The 21,505-nt window shown below is 46.7% G+C and overlaps 2 protein-coding genes across 13 annotated transcripts in view; one reads left to right on the forward strand and one right to left on the reverse strand.

The window, feature by feature from the left end:
• The first annotated feature begins 225 nt into the window (after positions 1 to 225).
• Positions 226 to 8,294, forward strand: LOC114914839 (uncharacterized). 11 transcript variants are annotated; one of them, XM_073249216.1, is made up of 6 exons: positions 226 to 433; positions 526 to 562; positions 868 to 1,082; positions 3,623 to 3,725; positions 7,475 to 7,665; positions 7,910 to 8,294. In XM_073249216.1, the coding sequence occupies exons 3-6, from the start codon at positions 1,057 to 1,059 to the stop codon at positions 7,920 to 7,922; spliced, it is 333 nt and encodes a 110-aa protein (XP_073105317.1). In that variant the 5' UTR covers positions 226 to 433; positions 526 to 562; positions 868 to 1,056; the 3' UTR covers positions 7,923 to 8,294. The 11 variants fall into 11 exon arrangements, 5 of the variants coding, with proteins under 5 accessions (XP_073105317.1, XP_073105316.1, XP_073105315.1 ...); XM_073249215.1 differs by having other exon boundaries at positions 226 to 375; XM_073249214.1 differs by having other exon boundaries at positions 526 to 1,082.
• LOC105058146 (cyclase-associated protein 1) overlaps positions 5,419 to 21,505 on the reverse strand; it is a 41,644-nt gene continuing 25,557 nt past the window's right edge. Inside the window, exons 11-12 of one of the 2 annotated variants that reach the window (XM_073249210.1) lie at positions 9,498 to 10,519; positions 8,744 to 9,409 (exon numbers count right to left, since the gene is read on the reverse strand). In XM_073249210.1, the coding sequence (XP_073105311.1) occupies positions 9,330 to 9,409; positions 9,498 to 10,519 (1,102 nt within the window). In that variant the 3' untranslated portion in view covers positions 8,744 to 9,329. Of the gene's footprint in view, positions 6,120 to 8,743; positions 9,410 to 9,497; positions 10,520 to 21,505 lie in introns of those variants that run through there. The other variant, XM_073249211.1, reaches the window with a different exon arrangement.

The following is a 21,505-nucleotide window of genomic DNA, read 5'->3' on the forward strand; positions in this document are numbered from 1 at the left end:
GTATTGTATTGTATCATGCTGTATTATATTATATTATATCTTGCTATAGCAGATTTTACCATAATCTATATTTGAATATATAGTAAAAGTATTATGATACACATAGTAATAAAAGAGTGATAATTTAATATTGTACGTTGCATATTTTAATTGTATGGTGAAATATATCATTTCTCATGAAAATATCCATACACTTTTTATCAATTATAGAATATTGGGGATTGGAATTGCAAACTTGTGCAGTAGAATGCAAAATCACATTTTTGATCCACTTCTCTCCAAAAATATCGAAACAATATCTGTTATCTTCGGTTGGTATTCAAACTCCTCCTCACCCTTCTTCGCATCCCTTCTTTCCTTCTCTCTCCAACTCAGGTAATGTTTTCACCCAGATATTATCATCTCCGCAAACCCAAGAACGCTGCATTTCCAAGTACTTTTTTTTCTTAATTATCATCGATAAGAACCTACAATTGTTTATTATTTGAATAATATATTTCCTCTGATCGATCTTAACTTTTGCAGGAGAAACGCCCTTATTATTCTGTTCAAAGTTTGCTAGGTTCGATGACCTTATCCAAAAAGATCCTGATATAACTTAATTTTTAAAATTTAGTTCATCTTATGAGGTTTTGCCATTTAATTTTCATGTTCCGATTTCCAATCACATTTTGCGTAGTCATTTTATTGCATGTCATGCCTAACTTTTCCCTTCCTTTTTTTTTTTTTCTCCAAAGCCATCAGACCGACCTTCAATAGATGCAACCAGACAGTACCTTCAACAAAGACAATTGAATACTACTCCAACATCCTTGAAATAAAACCCTATGTTTGGTTCTATTATTTAACTAGATGTTCATTTATCAGGGTAACTCTAAGCTGCCTGTTTTTCCAAAATTGAGCCACTGGCTGCTGCTCAAGCAAGGCACTTGCATAGTAATTCATGTGTCTCTTCTGAAGATTTGAGAACAGCAGAACACACATTGGTTGATTCTTCAAAACTTAGAAAAAGTAATGCTAGCGTGGATCCTCTGAATTGTTGAGTGATGCTTACTGATGGAACTACAAGTACAAACTTCTTGGTATACCACTGAAATAGATATATCTGCTTGTATTTTCTTGACATCTTTCACACATTTCTTCAGACACCATTATTGTTGCTTTCTTATTGAATTGACATAGATGTGCATGTCTTACCCAATAAAGTTGTTAATCGCAGCCTTATACAGTTGATTTCTTGATGGAGCGATTATCTATTTGCATTTGCTTCTAAGAAACGGTACAATACATAGTCATGTGACTGGGGTGTGTCAAAAACTTGGGCTGTAGAGAGAGACAGTCTTGGATTCATGTTGCTCTTGATTGTTTAAGGTCATGATTGAAACTTAAGGTTCCATATGACCAGCAGTTCAAAAATTCCATTATAAATTTTCTCATTCAGTTTCAAGCATCACATCGATTTAGAACTATGCACTAGAGATTTTCTAATTAGGATTCTGATATATGCACCATTATCTCGCTGAAATTCTTGCAATTGCATTTCTTTGCACCTTCTCCACATAGAGGAACTGCAGGGTTTGTTTTAAAATACATTGTCAATCTCTCTTCTGTTTTCTTTTCATGATCCTTTACTGTAACAGTAAACAACTGCTTATATTTCTTTTATTTCAATATTACCATTGTACACTCTAATCTTAAACTTTGTTGTTAAGTTCTGATTCAAATGTCAGCTATTTCTGTTATATAGAAGATGGAGCAGGACTGACATTAGAGGCCTTATTCTGACAGGCATTATTATATGCTTCAAATCATTGAATATTATTAATAGTTGTGAATAAGTTCTAGGGCAAGATTCTCCTACAACAAGCAATTCTTAGTCAGGTTTGGTGAAGGGTAATCAAAAGAAATGGCTAGGGGCTTGTTATCATTTTTTTCGAACAAGCTTTAGGGAACCTTGGATCTCATCTGTTTGGTAATTAATTAATGGCTAATGGTATTGATGAAGCCATCAAGGAGGACAAAGACCACAAGGTTTGGATTAATTTAGCAATTCTAACTGATGATAGAATTGTTAATATCAATGATTGGAGTGATGATGTCAGTGGTTGGACTAGCATCAAAATCAACTGACCGGACATGGTTGCTGTCAGAGAATCAGAGACATCTTGGGAGTATAGCCAAGATCACAATTACATTCTTGGTGCTCCTTCTGGATTTGAAAACTGATCAAGTTGGAAAACACCTAATTAAAACTTGGTTGCTCTAACAGCATGTAACAGAAGGAGAGAGAAATTGAGGAAATGTAATTTTTGATAGCCCACTTAAGTACACGTTTGTTGTGGCCCTAAATAGGAATGCTTATTGAATGAGAATATGTAAAGCCGACCTCTTGTAGTTGGCTAAGGTTGGATTGCTATGGTTGTGGTATGATTGTTGACAGATGTAAGCGTCATAGACACTAAAATACAGAAAAATGTTGTATGTGCAAGAATTATCTGCAACTGGACATTCATTCCCTATCAAAAGTCTTTCAAGAACTGTTAGGAGACCTTGTACGTAACTGGGATCTTTGCGAAGTAACATCTGCATTGAGACTCTCTACTATACTGCTTTAGTAGATGTTGAGACATTGGCCATTTAAAGTATGTGTTCTTTGAAAGATTGTAGTTACTTGCTTAGTATTGTAGTGTCTAAAAATTGCAAGTTTCATCCTCCCCTTGAACTGTAAAAATATTCTCCCTTTTTCTGAAAACTAATTTAAAAAGTCCTACATATGTGTGTGTGCATGCATGTTTATGTGTATATGTATGTTTTTATGTTTTTTGAATACACGAATGTTGGAATATTGCTTATAAGACATGTTTTGCTGAAATTACATAAACATAAGCTATAATTTACATGTCATCAGTTTGGCTTGGTATATGAACATTGTTTTTTTTAATTAAATAAAAATAAAAATAAAAATAAAAAACTTGGTCATCTAGTGGACATGATAGATAAGGTTTGTGTTCAGTTTGTGTTGAAACTATGGGTTACAGCCTGTTTTAGGTGCCTGCTTATCAAAATATCATCCTTTTCTAGATTATCACTATTTCTAGATTGTTGGTAACACATACTATGGCCTGTTAAAGCCTGTTTGAAGGGATTAAAAAAATTTTGAATGATGAAATTATGAATGGATAGGGAGGCTTTTAACGATATTATCTTTGTTCATTGTCATCTCATGAAAAAAAAAGTTGGTAGTCGAAGTGTTTGTGGTGTATATGTGTGTGACTTCTCTTGGAGGGTTAATCCTCACTATGGGGCAATCAGGATTATTTGAAAGTAGGCAGTTTGGTTCCTACTGCTTGGAGCTCCACACTTTTTTTAATTAATTGTTACAAAGACTGGGTCTTTTAGGACCAGCGAATATAATTAGGATAAAAAGTTATGTGGTGTATCTCCCTCCAAAATGCCATTTTATTCCCTTTCTAAATGGTGGCAAACTCATGCTTGTCCCTCTTGCTCATTTATTGTACGAAGAGATTCTAAATTATATCACCAGTTCTTGCTTAACTATTTGCTTTGCTAAATCTATATGTAGAATTATTCTTTCTCCTCATCTGTGATTTCCCCTTAACAGTTTCACCATTTGCATGGTTCTAGCAAAGCTGCAAGATGGTCTTTTGGAGCATGCTGATGGCAATGGACATTGGGTTTTAACCATATGTACTGCTCTATCTCTTGTAAGCTATGCCATTCTTTTTATTATCTGGCCAGTTTATCTTGGATGCTGAGCTTATTTATTTGGAGCATACTTAATCTCAATTTGCTTGTCTTTTTCATGCTTCCTTTTCAATATTTTCTGTTTCAATTAATGAAATTGTTGTGAAAGGTATAAGCATGGGTGAAGTCTGGGTCTTCTAATGTTGAACAACTTCTAGGACTCCACAACATCTGAGTTGGAGTGCAAGTCCTTGTTCATAAGTTGCAAGAATTTTTGTTACTTATTTTTGTGGGTCTGGTTATGTTTATTTGATGGCAAACTTAAATGCTGGCATATTGAAAAGATAATCACATCTTTATCAAAAGGATTCAAATCTAATAAAATTTTAATTGAACTCATTGATTCTTTGTTTGTTACATTATATTTGCTTCTAGACCTGTTTCCCTTGCCTTCTTTATTTCTGGTTACCTGTACTGCTTGCAGTCATCAATGGTAACTTTGAGTAAAATGCTGGCCGTTACTACACTCCATCAATCTTACTTGTGAGAGACTTAGGAAGCACGAGACCTAAAGAATTAGAATAGTGCCATGTGTTACAGATTTGGTTTGCAGAAGAAATCATTTGGGCTTTGTGTGCCCTGTATTCATATGATACATATGATATAACCACACCAAAAAAAAAAAAAAACACTACCTTGAGAACATATCCTTTTGTTCTTTCTTTTTCTATCTTTTTCCTCCATATAAAGTAATCTTATCATGAAATCTAATGCAACTTTTTGTATGCTCTTTATTGATGAGTTAAATGATGATACTGTCCCATGCATGATGGGCAAAGGAGGGAAAAAATGAGAAAAGGACAGAGTTTGTTCTATTTGCAGTAACTTCTATAATTAATGTTGGAGGTTATATAAATACTCGACTATGAGACCTATTCAGGCTGGGAAGCCAGCACTTACCTCTCCTGATATAATATGCAACTGCTTCTATTGCAATTTTCTAGGGTGTATGCGAGTGAGTTTGCTTGTGCATGTCTTGAAAAAAATCCTTTTTTGAGTAAAGAAGATGACAACCCTACTAAATTATGACAAAGCAAAATTCTAATGAACTGGTTTCCTTGAACATGAAAGAATGCACAATGAACATTTTGACTGTGTTTGCATAAGCTTGGTGGTTGAAAAGATGAACAGTGGTAGGGTTGGTGAACTAAGCAGACACTTTCCAAAGGCTATTTCTTACGTTCTCAATCTATTATAACAATTCAAATTGCTTGCTTGTAGTGCTTTATAGAAACCTGCAGTTCCTGCAAGAAAATGAGGTGGTGACTCTGGCATCCTTCTTAATGTTGTGAAATAGGGTAATGTATAGCTTGAGAACATGGCTTAAAAAAAATTCTGGAATGGGACTACACCATTGGTACCATATTGTTTTGATGCAAAACTGGCATTAGTACGAGTGCCAGGACATCAAAATCACCCATACTAGTACATACTGGCTGTACCAACCCATATTGATGGTACCCTGCTGAACATACCAGACAATACCAATAGTTATTCATTTATTTTGATGTTTTCAGTTTTGCTGGTGTTTTGATTGTGCTTGCCTGTCATAGTAAAGGCTGTTATAGCCAATGAGTTGTGAATGATGAAACATTTAATGAGACAAAAGGCTTAAATGATGGCTTGTGTACCAGACTTGTGAATGATCAAGTATTTCTTTTTTTTTTTTGGTGAATGGATTGAAATAAAGAACAAAACCACAGACATAACTGTAAAGAAAACAAGCTATACAAATGAGGAACAGAGTTACGGAGACCGGGGACGCAACAAGCCCTGAGCATCGGCCGCAAGGATCGATGCCAGATCATGGGGAATCATGTCCGACCTGGAAAGAAAGAAAGTACCACCAGTGCCAGCCAACCAATCAGGGGCAAAGTTGCCCTCTATGAAGGTGTGTCAAATAGAGAAAAGAGAAAAATCAGCAGAAAAATGAAGGATCTTGCTCACTAATGGGCAGTCGGATAGAGAGCTGAACCGCGGATCAAGCCATTGAACGGTTGTCAAAGAATCCCCCTCAAGAATAATGCATGGCCTGGTAAACATACTCTAGGCTACCTTCACTGCTTCCAAAGCTGCCCGAAGTTTGGTAAGAGGGACTGAGGATGAAGAAAAAATCTGAGCACCAGCATACAGGAATCTACCAAGATAGTCACGAATAATAAAACCACCACATGAGCTTCCATTCCTGGCCGACCCATCAAAGTTCACCTTCAACCATCCGTGTGGTGGGCGCATCCAAGACACTAAGATAGGTGGATGAACAAGGGAGCTGCTAGAGCTGCGAATGTGCCAGGGCATGTCTTGGAGGAAGGTATTGTTGAATTGATTGGCCAGTCGAAGAGAAGTAACAACGACTGCATTGGCATCAAAAGTTTGCTAGTTATGAATACAAGAGTTGCGAGTATAGATTTACTTTAATAAGCATAGATCAAGCATTTTCTTTAATAAGCATAGATTTACTGCACTTGCAACAGAGCTGCGATACACTATTTGGTGTATAATCTTGAGTCTAATGAAAATTTCACTGCCAATTTTAGTTTTATTTTAAGATAATAAGTATCTGAAGGGTTTGTTTTACAACACCAGCAAGAAATCTAATTACTGGAAGCTTATTGAGAATTTCTATAGTGCCACAGAATCGCTATTTGAGGAGCAATCCTGGCTTTGACAGGAAGCAGATCAAGGTTAACGCATTAGGTGATCACAGAAGAAGTCATATCGAACTAATACTTGGTAAAGTTGATGAAGCTAGAACATCAGAACATTATGCCACTCACAGCTGTTGAAAAATGTACATGGATGACTTTTGAACATCTGATATACTATAGTCTTCTGACGAGTAAAAACATAGATGGTCTCTTTTGACTTGGATAATTCAGCAAATGTGCATTTTCTGATATGCTTCCAGATGAAATATTATCATAGATTAATATACCAATAAGAGGCTTTAGTGAAGACATATTGAATGTTATTAATGCATTTTACCTTGACTCCACTGCCATTATGCTTGCTATAGAATAGTATAGAATAGTTTATGTAAGAAGTTTCTGCAATTATCACCAGACTAGCACGAGTTTCTCTCTCTCTTTCTCTCTCTCTCTCTCTCTGCTGACAAGGGTGTATCATGTAGAATCTTTAGATATTCTCAAACCTCACCGAGTATAATTAGTCCAAGTCAGACAAATTGGTCTCAATCTGCTGCGTATCTTCTCTGCTTTCCTGTATGGAACTGTTATTTTCTTCTGCAATAATCGCCATACTAGCAGAAGTCTCTCTCTCTTGTGTGTGTGTGATAAGGGGGTATCTTGTAGAATCTTTAGTTATTCTCAAACCTAACTGAGAACAATTTGTCCATAGAATTCAGACAAATTTGGTTCTCAATCTGCCACATATCTTCTCTGCTTTCCTGTATTGAACTGTTATTTTTTTATGCTAGTTGTTATTTTATATATGCAGGGCAAAGTTCTCATATTTGAATCTTCCATTAGTTCAATTCTTAAGTAGCCATGGTGAAAAGGTCTTCCTTGGATTTTTCTCCCAAAGCAACTCTACGTTCTCTGATCTTCAATCATACATGGCTCCACTTTAAACATCTGACGTTGTGTTTAAGAAACCGAAGCTTTATGCTATTTTTAACTTGACATACTTGGCTTCTTAGAGGAAGTTTGTTGTCCATTTCGCAACCAAGTAACCTATTATCTGTATGCAGATCAATGGAGGAAAATTAGTTAACCTTCGTGAGAGCTCTGGGAGCATATGCAGAAGGCTTCTCCGCAGATCCTATCATCAGAAGAGCATCTTATCTGCGGAACAAACTCCAAACATGATTAATTCGAGCTGGCCAATGAGAATGTCAGAAGTTTGCAGAGAGATTATCCTGGCAAAGAAAGAGCTATGCAAGTGAGTATCAATTAAATTCAAGACTGGGTCCCCCTGCTGTGACATTCTTGCTGTTGTTATTCCGACAGGAATGCTCACATGTGAGATCCAGCTGACCGCAGTTCCCATTATGCTAGTTATTGCTTTTTGTACACCAAATGACGTATCACCATTTTTTTTTGGTAGCAGTTTCACCTTTTACTATGTGGTTCACATCCATGGCTTTTCTTAATTATATTAGAATCGTTTTTTTTTTTCTTTCAAGGATCCTATCCTGAAAGATTTCCGAAGGGCGGCGTTAGTGCTAAACTCCAAGTGCTGAAGGTTCCACTCTAGATTTGCAGCTATATATCTCGAGGGTAATTTGCTAATTAAAAGCCCGTGCTTGTATCCATTTTCCAAGGTCAGTGTGCTTGAGGTTTTCATCGATAAATAACTTTTTCAGAGTTTGACGACACATTTTTATCCATGAACTTGACTCCTTGACCGTCCACTTCAAAAATGGGATCTGACTTTATATATATATATAAGGAGGGTATAATGTTTGTTTTCACATGGTCTTGCTTGTTTGGTCTTTAATTATTAATTACCCGGAGGGTATAATGTCTGTTTTCATATGGACTTGCTTGTTTGGTCTTTAATTATTTTTGCCGGTGGACTTGACCCAGGCGTTAGCTTGGGTCTTTAATTATTTCTACCCTGTATGAACAATATAATACTCTGTCGAGAGTTTCCCTGTGACCCTATTTCATTTTCCTGCCTACTTTTGATCCGTCAACTACCATGCGGAGAAATCAAAAATATTATTGTGCTCTGGGCCCATCAATAATACAACGCAACTTACAATTCACATCCATGCAAGCACCTTGTTGTAGAATAATTTAAATCTTCAAAAATAATATACTTCAAACAATGAAACAAATTTAGCTAGGTACCATCCTGTGAAAAAAATTTAGCTCATAGAACGAGCGACATGTAGGTCACCAATTGTTCTTGCAATGATTACGTGAAAAGGCAACCAAAGGATAATCCCAGCCAGAGACACACCAAACTACGATGAGAAAGTAGGCACAATGTAACAAGATACGACCACAAAAGCTAGATCACAACTTTTCCTTTCTTTTTATTCCATTCATGCTCGAAAAGACAAGCATCAAAGAAAGAAACACAAAGCACTTACATACCTCCACTCCAAATAAAGTTAGCTCCCCGCATATATATACAGGAATTAGAATAAACAAACTAACACCGACGATCAAAGGAAACACAGTTGGGACAATGCTCATTCCCCGATGAGCACATAGAAATTCATAAGCGAATCCCACTGCCCCCCGCCTAGCCTTACGTGCTCCGCATTACACCGACTTCGAGACAAGGAGACCACCAGGGGAGCAAAACGGGCGGCTATCCCACGTCCGCATATATTTTTTACATGCGCACGCCCCGAGGCTTATAACATCCCGTATGTATACGCGCGCGGCTAGATCAACAAAAGCGACAGCGTCGCGTAAAATAAAAAAGAAAAAGAAAAACACAAAGTGCGATGCATGACGAAAACATTGAAACCGTTCGATCTCAGCCGGCGATTCACTAGAAAGTCGATCCAGTACAAGAGGTCCATCGTTGGAGGCGCCTTCGATCCGACGGCGCTGGGGAGGTAGCACTGGATCGGACCGCCGTCCGCGCTAGCCTGCGCCACCGTCCCCGGCACGCATTGCTGCCCCATCGCTGCCGGCCCGGCCGGCGGCGGAGGCATGGAATTCGCCTGCGGAGCACCCCATCGCAGCCGCTGGATCAGCATTTCAAAAATAAAAGATCAAGATCGCGAGGGTTCCTAGGATTTTGGTACCGACCTGGGAGGGGCTGGGGCTGGACCCGCCGCCGGAGCTGGACTTGGAGAGGCCGGCGTCGTAGTTCATGGTGAGATCGGTACGGTAGAGGCCGAATGATCGCTCCGAGGTCGGCCCGGACTTGAGGTCCTCGTCGTAGAGCGCGAAGATGTAGGTCTCCACAGGCCGGCCGGGCATTAGTGGCGTCCCGGCCATGGACCGGAGATGGGCGACGAGGTTTCCGTTGAATGCCTTGGCGTTGTCGACGGTGGTTCCGGCCTCGCCAGGATCGCCGCGGTAGGGCCAGCCGGTCTCGGCCACGACGATGTCGACGTCGGGGAAGCCGGCAGCGTTGAGGGCGGAGTGGATCGCGTCGACCTGGGCGTCGAACATGTTGGTGTAGGTGATCTTGGAGCCCGCATCGAAGCGGCCGGAGTTGGGTTGGAAGAGGCAAAAGGCCAGGGTTTCGGGGCGAGGGTCGTCGCGGTAGGCGAAGTAGGGGTAGGGATTGATCATGAATGGGGAACCGTTGTCGCGGAGGAAAGCGAGTACTCCGGCGAGGGTGGGGGCGAGGTCGGAGTGGAAGGCGCCAGAAGAGGGGGGTTCGGACTGGGAGAGGACGGCCATGGAGTGGACGGTGGAGACCTTGATGGAGGCAGCGGTGGAGCCGGCGGAGGAGAGGGCGGAGTGGAGGTTTTGCATGGCCGGGAGGAGGTTGGAGGCGAGGGAGGGGTCGCCGGAATTGAGGGCCTCGTTGCCGACGGAGACGGTCGCGATGGAGGAGGAGGGGATGAAAGGGAGGATGTTGGCGGAGACCCAGCGGGAGGCGGCGGAGGGGTCGGTGGCAAAGGAGGGGATGTCGGCGTTGGTGGTGCCAAGGACGAGGGATATGTTGGTGCCGGCGAGGGCCTGGATGATGGCCGGGTCGGCGCCGTACATCCGGACCTTTCCGATAGTCGTTGACTGCAGGAGCTGCGCCGTCGCCGACGCCGGTGGGAGGTTGTCCGCCTCCTCCCCGTAGTTTATCCCGATGTACGACTGAGATCCTGCCACGTGGAGACGGGAATTTGCGTCAGCAACCCGGCAAGTGATTGGAAACCAAAAAAAAAAAAAAGAAGAAAAATCTCTCCGCTTTGCCGTTCTCCGCAGAAAAATCTTGAGGCATTCATCATTCTTCTCGAAAATTGAGATAGATGGACAGTATAATGATTTACTTCTCGACCAGAGCGATCAGGTCTTAATTCCAAAGGAGAGGAGATGTTACCAAAAAGATTAACTCAATGGAGATTTCTAAGTGCAGGAATTGGTTATTGGTAATTATACCAGAGTTTCCTATAATAATCGAGTTGCTTCCCCTTTACTTATTACAGCTCTTTAAGATGCAGGTGAAAATTCTTTCTTTCCACGAAAGTGAAGAATGGATGCCATTTTTGTGAGAAAAATTCAGAGTACAAATACCTATTACTCATCAACAAACACATAGAACCCGAAACATCTACGGATTTTCTTTCTTTTTTTTTTTAAATATACACACACACAGAGAGAGAGAGAGAGAGAGAGAGCGCTTACTTCCAGACAAGAAGAAGGCTTCTAAGAGTAACAAGATAACGAGGAGCTGATGCCTCTTCTCCATGACCACCCCAGAGAGAGAAGAAGAAAGGGGGGTTTGGAAGAAGGGAAAAAAGAATGGATGGAGGGCCCCTCTCTTGGTCTCCTCTCTCGTCGCTTGCTTCTTAGTGGGAGAAGAAATCAGGTGCAGGAGAAGGGTAAAGTCGTAAAAGCGACGAGTCTTCCAGTTTTGTTCGACGGACGACTCAACAACCCTGCTACTAAATTCGAAGGCCGAAGCAGTAACCAAGGAGAATCGTATCTAATCTCTCCAGAGACCAGAAGCGGCGTGGTGTTTGGGGTTGGACCGAGGTCAGAGAAGAAGGAGATGGGTTCGAGGCTGTCGCCTTGTCCTTAAGGTCTAAGCAAGGCCACACGTGCTCTGCTCTCCCTCAAATACGCGCGCCGTGGCCCGTGGGAGACGCGTAGTATACGTTAAGGACCAACGAAGGTCGGACGGTTGGTGATCGATGTCTCTGCTGGGTCGTTCATGTTTAAAGCCACTAAATGTGATTTGGAGCGATTACGACGCTCCTTGTTGTTTTGGCATGAAGGTTCTAAACTTGGTGATTGTTCGTACTTTGGAGTTTGGGGGTGGGGAATCAATCTTTATGCTTCCCCTTTGTTGGGGGCTACATTGTCTGGAACCAGCAATAAAAGGCTTTCTGTCAGCGGTTATTGAGATGAAAAGAAATCTTAAGTGAGACACTATTAGGACCGAACTTTCTTTTTGCTCTCTAGGAAAGAAAAGACACATGCTGGGTGGTCCCACTGTTCCTGAAGGGATTTTGCTGACAGATGCGTCACGATTTATTCTGAAAAGCTTGTTGCAATAGCATTTTAAGTAAGAAAGCTTTGTTGTGATGAGATCAAAGGTATTTATCATTTTCTCTGTCTTTCTTCCAATGCTTGTGCTGTAATCATGCCTACCAGGACCAAATGGTAAGGCCTAGCTGGATGGGTTACATCTGAAGGTAGAGCTACAGCTACTTGTTTCACGAATATTTTTAGGATTTACTTCTTCCTAGAATGCTGTTTAAACAAAACAACAGTACTACTCATTTTAGAGCTCGCAATGAATCGAGATCCCCAGGCTAAACTTTGTGAATTGCATAGAAGATAGACTCAATGTAATACAACATTGTTGGTGCAAAAATTTGCTTGCGCCGGAGAAGCTGGAGTCGGAGAAGTCGCGGTCGCCGCCGGGACCTGCAAAGGAAGTCTAAACCGGAGGTGGGGTTGCTCCGACAAGACCCTCCGACTCTCAAGTCAGTTCTCTGCCTCAACAAGAATGGAGTGCTCGAACGGAGAATTTAGCAGAGTTTTGAGATAAGAAATGAGCTTATAGAATAACGTATCTGGGTCTCCCTTTTATAGGCAGAGGAGGCAACGGATTGATGGCGACATTTGTAACCGTCTGGTAGTGGGCCGCCCATGGTCAGAAAAATTTATTGCGAAGGGTAGTGGAGTAGACCCGTGGCTATTGCTATGGCCTGCCACGTAGAGCCTGTCGCAGGTAGTGGAGCGGCGTCCGTTGCCGCTAGTTGTCAGGGAGTAGTGGAGTCGCGCAGCACCGGCCGCAGGGAGCGGAGCAGAATCGTGGTCGTTGACACAGCCTGTCAGAGAGTAGTGGGTCCGCCGCAGGGCGTGATGGAGCCGCGCGGAATCCGCTACAGAAAGTGGAACAGGATTATGGTTGTTATTGTGACCTGCCAGGGGGCGCGGATCTGTCGGTTGAAGCTCGGCAGCGGTCGGAGTCCAACCTCTGTAGAGGTCTGGTCGGAGTCCCCCTTGCGGTTGGGGTCGTAGGTGGAGTCCGGCTCCTGTAGGAGTCTGGACGAAGTCTGCTTGTAGCTGTTGGAGTTGAGAGCGAAGTCCGGCTCCCGTAGGAGTCCGGTTGGAGTCTCCCTGCAATTAAAGTCAGAGGGGAGGTTCGGCTCCCGTAGGAGTCCGGACAAGGCTTACCAGCGGTCGAGGTTGAGGAAGGAGCCCGGCTCCCGTAGGAGTCCGGGCGGAGTCTACTTGCTGCTGAAGTTATCGGCGGAGTCCGGCTTCCGTAGGAGTCCGGACGCAGTCTGTCTTGCAGTCGTTAGAGTCGAGGACGAAGTTCGGCTCCCGTAGGAGTCCAGGCGAAGTCTTCCTGCAATCAAGGTTAAAGGAGAAGTCTGGCTCCCGTAGGAGTCCGGACGAGGCTTACCAGTAGTTGACGTTGAAGACGGAGCCCGGCTCCCGTAGGAGTCCGGGCGGAGTCCACTTGCTGCTGAAGTTATCGACGGAGTCCGGCTCCCGTAGGAGTCCGGGTGAAGTCTTCCTGCAATCAAGGTTAAAGGCGAAGTCTGGCTCCCGTAGGAGTCCGGACGAGGCTTACCAGTAGTTGACGTTGAGGACGGGGCCCGGCTCCCGTAGGAGTCCGGACGGAGTCCACTTGCTGCTGAAGTTATCGGCGGAGTCCAGCTCCCGTAGGAGTCCGGACGCAGTCTGTCTTGCAGTCGTTGGAGTCGTCGGCGGGGCCCGGCTCCCGTAGGAGTCCGGGCGAAGCTATCTTGTAGCTGAAGTTGTTGGTCGTCGAGGATGAAGCCCGGCTCCCGTGGGAGTCCGGGCGGAGACCTCTTTTGAGGTTGGCCTTGTTGGCGGAGCCGTTAATTCTGTGGAGGACTTCGGCTGGGGGTATTTTATACCCAACACCAATCCCCCTACTTCCGAGTTTGAATTTCGAACGAAGGAAGTTCAGAGAGATGGACACAGCCGAAGCCGTCCCTTCGAATCCTGCGCACCGCCGCCCCCAGATATTTTGGCATTTAATGTGTGCACGTCAGAGCCCGCTTTCCGGTGAAGGTGACCTGAAGAGTCTTTTCGGAACCCCCGTCGGAACGCGATCCCAAGCGTCGTGCCACGGGAATTTGTAAACGGTCAACCCTCGATAACGATGAGGGGGACATGCGCGACACGTGGCACGCACCAGTTGGCCCAGGAACACCCGCCGTCATAACTGCGCTAGGACCCGTCGGCTATTTAAACCCCCTAATCCCTTCATGGCTTCATCCTGGTGCCTTTCTTTCGCCTGAGAGCCTTGCTCCTCAGCAGCTTCCCTCGCACCAGTCCTTCCCTTCTTCAGTCCCCCAATTCTTCTCTGAGGATTCTTACGCCACGTCCTCTACTCCGGAGGCCATTCTTGAAGGGATGTCTAGGGCTTGGAGGAAGGTGAGGAGGAGAACGGCGGCCGGTGAGAATCTCTGTCGTTTTAAAGGGGGCTCAAGGAAGAATTCCCTCAACAACAGGGGGTTAATAACGGGGGCTGTCGGTGAAGTTATTCTGCCCGCGAATTTCGGAGTAGCAAGGCGGGGTGATATCGGTCAAGAGGGCAGAGCTGTCATCGTAAGCTGTGGCGGGATCCTTGATGCCGTCGGGGCCGAGGGACCAGAGGCGGTCGGCGTCGACGGTGGGGCAGTGGAACTTGTTGCGGGGACGGTGGAAGTAGCGCATGCCGACCTTGCCGGAGTATTTTGGGTGGCGGCTGTCGCAGAGCATTCGGAGATGAAGCATATCTCTGGCATCACCACTGCTTCCAAGGTGACTCCGGCTCTTCTTGAAACAGGTCTTCGCCATTGCCGCCGTTGCCCTTACCGCCCCCGGGGATCTATCCCACCCTTTTCTCCCTAGGGTTGGGACTTCGGAGATAGAGCGAAGCGAGGTGGGGCGAGAGCTGTTACACGCACTGGAGAACGCAGTTGAGAAGGACAGAGACGGGAAGAGGAGTTTGCAGCTCGGAGCGGCCCTCGGTTCATCCTTCCCGAACCGTGTTCGCGAGGCTTGCGACGATGTGTATCTTCTCTTTTTTTTTTTCTTGACCCACCGGGTCTTGTAACGTATATTCTTGTTAAATGAAAAGAAGATTTTGTTACCTCGTCCGCATCTCGCATTAAATAGTTGTCTGTTGAACTTCTTCACTTTCCTTTCCTCTTTCTTCCTTCTCTTCTTCTTTTCTTTTCCACGTTGTCCCGAGGTCATCGGCGACCTCTTCTATCCATGTAGGGTTGTCATTTGCCGAGCTCCTTTTTGGCTTTTACGCCGTTCGAAGATACCCAATTGTCGTTCCGTTGATGGCTGCAGGTTCGCTTGGGGCCATTCGGGCCCGAGGTCCCTCCTAGGGCTGAAATTCGGGGATCCGAGCTTCCGTTGCCCTCGGACATTGTTTGCTTTCCTTTTTTGCTTGGAGTTTTTTTTTTTTTTTTTTCGCTGAAGTCGAAGCTGAGTTCGGCTCCCTTGGAAGTCCGAACGGAGAATCCCTCCTGAAGTTGGAGTTGTGGGCGGAGCCCGGCTCTTGTAGGAGTCAGGGCGAAGTCTTCCTGCAATCAAAGTCATAGGCAGAGTCCGGCTCCCGTAGAAGTCCGGACAAGGCTTATCGGCAGTTGCTGTTGTCAGCAGAGCCCGGCTCCCGTAGGAGTCCGGGCGGGGTTGTCCTGTAGTTGATGTCGGCGATTGGAGCTCGGCTCCCGTAGGAGTCCGGATTGGGCTTACCATCGGTCGGAGTAGCTTAAGTTAGGGCAAGGTTTTCCTCTTGGGGGGCGCATATGGGCGTTGCAGGGCCTTCCCCCACCCGGTCTAAAAGGATCGGGCCTTCGACTTTGCTCAAGTTAGGGCGAGTATTCTCCTCCTGCCCCTAACAGGGCTGTGGGGGCACATACGGGCGTTGTAAGGCCTCTCCCCCCATCCGGTCTAAAAGGAACTGGGCCTTCGACTTTGCTCAAGTTAGGGCGAGGTTCTCCTCCTGTCCCTAACAGGGCTGTGGGGGCACATATGGGCATTGTAAGGCCTCTCCCCCCATCCGGTCTAAAAGGAACCGGGCCTTCGACATTGCTCAAGTTAGGGCGAGGTTCTCCTCCTATCCCTAACAGGGCTGTGGGGGCACATATGGGCGTTGTAAGGCCTCTCCCCCCATCCGATCTAAAAGGAACCGGGCCTTCGACATTGCTCAAGTTAGGGCGAGGTTCTCCTCCTGTCCCTAACAGGGCTGTGGGGGCACATATGGGCGTTGTAAGGCCTCTCTCCCCATCCGGTCTAAAAGGAACCGGACCTTCGACTTTATGAGGTTGCCTTTTTGTTTTTGATACAGTTTGCTTGAATTGTCCAAAGACACATGGGTATGCGATTTTCGATTAAAACGAAGTCACTGGTAGTACATCCGTAAGTTTTCTGAGCTCCACGGTCGCGGGAGGTCGGCTCCTCCGAGCTCCTTAAGGTAATAAGTTCCGGGCCGAACTACTTCTTTGACCTCATAAGGTCCCTCCCAGTTCGGGGCGAGCTTCCTCCGGTCCTGAGGTTGCGAGACAGCAGCTCGTCGAAGCACTAAATCTCCTGCTTTAAAGGCTTTGTTCTTGACCCGGGCGTTGTAATATCGAGCAACTTTCTGTCTGTAGGCTGCCATTCGAACCTGAGCAATCTCCCGTCTTTCTTCCAGCAGGTCGAGGTTGGCTCTAAGACTTTGTGCATTTTGGGGTTCGTCGAATGTCACGACTCGTGCTGACGGGAGTTTAAGCTCGATCGGGATGACGGCTTCCGTACCAAAGGCTAAAGCAAAGGGAGTCTCCCCTGTAGGTAACCTCTGGGTAGTTCGATACGCCCATAGCACGTGATAAAGCTCGTCCGCCCAAGTTCCTTTTGCTTTTTCAAGCCTTGTCTTAATTCCCTGCAAAAGGGTTCTGTTAGTTACCTCAGCTTCGCCGTTCGCCTGAGGATGGACTACAGATGTGAAGTTGTGGGAGATGTTTAGATCTTCACAGAATTCGGCGAATCTTGCTCCCGCGAATTGCCGTCCGTTATCAGTGATTAGGGTTCTAGGTAGACCGAACCTGCACACAATTGACTTCCAGACGAAATCTTGTACTTTTGCTTCTGTGATTTTTGCTAGTGGTTCGGCTTCAACCCATTTGGTGAAGTAGTCAATCGCCACAAGGAGGAACTTCCTTTGCCCAGACGCCATGGGAAAGGGGCCAAGGATGTCCATCCCCCATTGCGCAAAAGTCCATGGGGCACTTAGGGGTGTGAGCTCAGTGGCGGGCTGTCTCTGGACGTTGGCGTATCTCTGGCATCGATCGCACTTTTTGACATATTCAATCGAATCATGATGCATCGTTGGCCAGTAATACCCTTGGCGGAGTAGCTTGTGGGATAAAGATCTGGCACCCAAATGGTTTCCGCAAGCTCCCTCGTGTACTTCCCATAGAGCGTAGTCAGCTTCTGAGGGCCGGAGGCACCTTAAGAGGGGCAATGAGTACGATCTTTTGTACAATTTGCCCTCATAAAGGATATACCGGGAGGCTTGATTTCGGAGCTTCCGAGCCTCCTTCGCATCCCGGGAAAGAACTCCATCCCTAAGATAGGTTGTCAGCGGATCGACCCAGCTGGGCTCATGGTCGATCTCCATTACAGGCCGTGATTCTTCTGTACTCGGATGTTTTAGAACTTCAAAGAGGACGCCTTTGGGCAATTCGGCCGGAGCCGACGTGGCCAGCTTGGAGAGAAGGTCGGCTCTGGCATTCTCCGACCTTGGAATTTGCCTAATGTCGAAGTTGCTAAAGGCGGGGGTAAGCTCCTTCACTTTCTCAAGGTACCTGGCCATACTGTCCTCCCGCGCTTCATAACTTCCGCTGACTTGTCCCACCACAAGTTGGGAATCGCTGTGCACCCGGAGTTGACCTATTCCCAGTTCTTTGACGATCCTTAATCCTGCAATCAGAGCCTCATATTCCGCTCCATTGTTTGTTGCGGGAAACTCGAAACGCAGAGCGTATTCCGCGATGACTCCCTCCGGGCTGACCAAGATCAGGCCTGCGCCCGCGCCTGCCATGTTGGAAGATCCGTCCACATAGAGGGTCCAAAAGCAATCGGAGGGACTGGCCTCTTCGTTGGGGGAGTTCGGTTGAGACTTCAGGTCGTCAACTCTGCTTTGCTCAGGTTCGGCCTCCTCTGGGATGGTACACTCTACAATGAAATCTGTCAATATTTGGGCCTTTACTGCTGGTCTAGGTCTGTAGTTGATGTCGAATTCCGTGAGCTCGATCGCCCATTTTGCCATCCTTCCGGAGGTATCAGCTCGGTGCAAGACCGCCTTGATCGGTTGATCGGTGAATAGTGTCACAGTGTGCCCTTGAAAGTAAGGTCGGAGTCTCCGAGCTGCAACCAACAAGGCGTAGGTCAGTTTTTCTAATTTAGTGTACCTGGTCTCGGCGTCCCTCAACGCGCGGCTAATGTAGTAGACTGGTCGCTGGACTTTCGTTTCTTCTTTGACAAGGACAGCTGCGAGGGCCGTGGGGGAGACCGCCAGGTACAAAAATAGTTCCTCCCCAGGTTCAGGCTTCGCCAGCAGCGGGGGTGAGCTAAGGTAGCTTTTTAATTCTTCGAACGCCTGTTGGCATTCAGAGGTCCAACAAAAGTTCTTCGGCTGCTTGAGGGTTTGAAAGAAGGGCAAACATCATTCGGCCGACCTCGCGACAAAGCGATTAAGAGCCGCTATTCTTCCTGTGAGGCACTGAACCTCCTTGATCGACCTTGGGGCGGTCATCACTTGGATGGCGCAAATTTTCTCTGGATTGGCCTCAATCCCGCGCCCCGATACCATGAAGCCCAGGAACTTTCTTGAGGTCACCCTAAAAGCGCATTTGGTTGGGTTCAGCTTCATTCTATACTTTCGAAGAGCGTCAAAGGTTTCCTCGAGGTCGGCGACATGATTTCTGTAAGATCTGCTTTTTATAAGCATATCGTCCACGTAAACCTCCATGTTTCGGCCGATCTGCTCTTTGAAGATTTTGTTCACCAGTCGTTGGTAGGTTGCGCCCGCGTTCTTGAGGCCGAATGGCATGACCCTGTAGCAGTAAAGGCCGCGGTTAGTGATGAAAGCTGTCTTTTCTTCATCTTCCGATGCCATTCTAATCTGATTATAGCCGGAGAACGCGTCCATAAAAGTGAGGAGCTCATGGCCTGAGGTAGCGTCCACCAGTTGGTCGATCCTGGAAAGGGGGTAGCTGTCCTTTGGACAAGTCTTATTCAGCTTTTTGAAGTCTATACACATCCTCCACTTGCCGTTTGCTTTCTTGACCAAAACAACATTGGAGATCCACTCAGGATAATTGACTTCCTTAATAAATCCGGCCTTGAGAAGCTTATCCACTTCCTCGGCTATCGCCTTCTGCCTCTCCGGGGCATGACTCCGAATTTTTTCTTTTGTCGGCCGATGCTTCAGGTCGACTACCAGATGATGTTCCATGACCTCTGTGTCGATCCCCGGCATATCCGTCGGGACCCACGCGAAAACGTCCGCATTCCTTCGGAGGAAATCAACAAGACGCGTCCGCACCTCCTCCCCCAGGTTGAAGCCAATTAACACCACATGCTCCGTGTTCCCATCATTCAAAGGGGTTGGTATTAGATCTTCGATTGGACCGCCCCTTTCTTCAGCGAGGTCGTCGCGAGCGTCCAATCCATCGACCGGACAGAGGTCCGCTTGATCACTTCTTTGCAAGGCGATGTTGTAGCAGTGTCTGGCCAGGGCTTGGTCTCCCCGGACCTCTCCGATCCCCTGGATGGTGGGGAACTTCAATTTCAGATGGTAGGTTGAAACGACAGCTCTGAGGGCATTGAGGCCGGGTCGGCCAATGATTGCATTGTAGGCAGATGGCGCCTTTACCACCAGAAAATTCACCAGAGCTCTGGACTGCTTTGGATACTGACCCGCAGTCACAGTTAGAGCTATCATTCCTTCCGTCGGAACGGCGTCACCGGTAAACCCTATCAAGGGGGAGCAAATCGGTCTCAGATGACCGTCAAGAGTAGTCATTCTTGAAAAGACGTTGTAGAACAAGATGTCGGCCGAACTCCCGTTGTCGACGAGAACGCGACGGACGTCGTAATTTGCTATGTTCAAGGAAACCACGACCGCGTCGTTATGAGGAAATTGGACTCCCTGGGTGTCTTCTTCGGTGAAGGTTATGGGTTCTTCAACTTTTTGCCGCTTGAGGGATGCAGCTGGTACGTTGGTTGCCTCCCGCCGGGATTCCCCCGAGACGGTATTGACGGAACCCGGCAGAGGCCGATCACCCGGCCACTCCTCATCGGTGACCATAGCCAGAGGCAGTTGTGCAAAGACCTCGTGAGAAGGCATCAGATGAGGGAAGGAGGAGTGGATGCCGGAAAAGATGGCCGGAGGCGGATCCGTTGAGCACTCCTTTAAGAACAAGGGTACTGCGGAGGTTCACCCTTCCTCTAGCGCCAATCCTGTTGGTGCAAAAATCTGCTTGCGCCGGAGAAGCTGGAGTCGGGAAAGTCGCGGTCGCCGCCGGGACCTGCAAAGGAAGTCTAAACCGGAGGTGGGGTTGCTCCGGCAAGACCCTCCGACGCTCAAGTTAGTTCTCTGCCTCAACAAGAATGGAGTGCTCGAACGGAGAATTTAGCAGAGTTTTGAGATAAGAAATGAGCTTATAGAATAACGTATCTGGGTCTCCCTTTTATAGGCGGAGGAGGCAACGGATTGATGGCGACATTTGTAACCGTCTGGTAGTGGGCCGCCCATGGTCAGGAAAATTTATTGCGAAGGGTAGTGGAGTAGACCCGTGGCTATTGCTATGGCCTGCCACGTAGAGCCTGTCGCAGGTAGTGGAGCGGCGTCCGTTGCCGCTAGTTGTCAGGGAGTAGTGGAGTCGCGCAGCACCGACCGCAGGGAGCGGAGCAGAATCGTGGCCGTTGACACAGACTGTCAGAGAGTAGTGGGTCCGCCGCAGGGCGTGATGGAGCCGCGCGGAATCCGCTACAGGAAGTGGAACAGGATTATGGTTGTTATTGTGACCTGCCAGGGGGCGCGGATCTGTCGGTTGAAGCTCGGCAGCGGTCGGAGTCCGGCCTCTGTAGAGGTCTGGGCGGAGTCTCCCTTGCGGTTGGGGTCGTGGGTGGAGTCCGGCTCCTGTAGGAGTCTGGACGAAGTCTGCTTGTAGCTGTTGGAGTTGAGGGCGAAGCCCGGCTCCCGTAGGAGTCCGGATGGAGTCTCCCTGCAATTAAAGTCAGAGGGAAGGTTCGGCTCCCGTAGGAGTCCGGACAAGGCTTACCAGCGGTCGAGGTTGAGGAAGGAGCCCGGCTCCCGTAGGAGTCCGGGCGGAGTCCACTTGCTGCTGAAGTTATCGGCGGAGTCCGACTTCCGTAGGAATCCGGACGCAGTCTGTCTTGCAGTCGTTGGAGTCGAGGACGAAGTTCGGCTCCCGTAGGAGTCCGGACGAAGTCTTCCTGCAATCAAGGTTAAAGGCGAAGTCTGGCTCCCGTAGGAGTCCGGACGAGGCTTACCAGTAGTTGACGTTAAGGACGGAGCCCGGCTCCCGTAGGAGTCCGACGGAGTCCACTTGCTGCTGAAGTTATCGGCGAAGTCCGACTCCCGTAGGAGT

The sequence above is a fragment of the Elaeis guineensis genome, chromosome 15 (genome assembly GCF_000442705.2).
Source record: "Elaeis guineensis isolate ETL-2024a chromosome 15, EG11, whole genome shotgun sequence".
NCBI lineage: Eukaryota > Viridiplantae > Streptophyta > Magnoliopsida > Arecales > Arecaceae > Elaeis > Elaeis guineensis.

Excerpts from the sequence above, each read along its gene's own strand:
- LOC114914839 (XM_073249212.1), top strand. The coding sequence starts at position 379 with ATGTTTTCACCCAGATATTATCATCTCCGCAAACCCAAGAACGCTGCA. Across the intron at positions 434-525 it reads CAAGAACGCTGCATTTCCAA|GAGAAACGCCCTTATTATTC; the intron begins GTACTTTTTTTT and ends TAACTTTTGCAG. Across the intron at positions 563-3,622 it reads TTCTGTTCAAAGTTTGCTAG|TTTCACCATTTGCATGGTTC; the intron begins GTTCGATGACCT and ends TCCCCTTAACAG.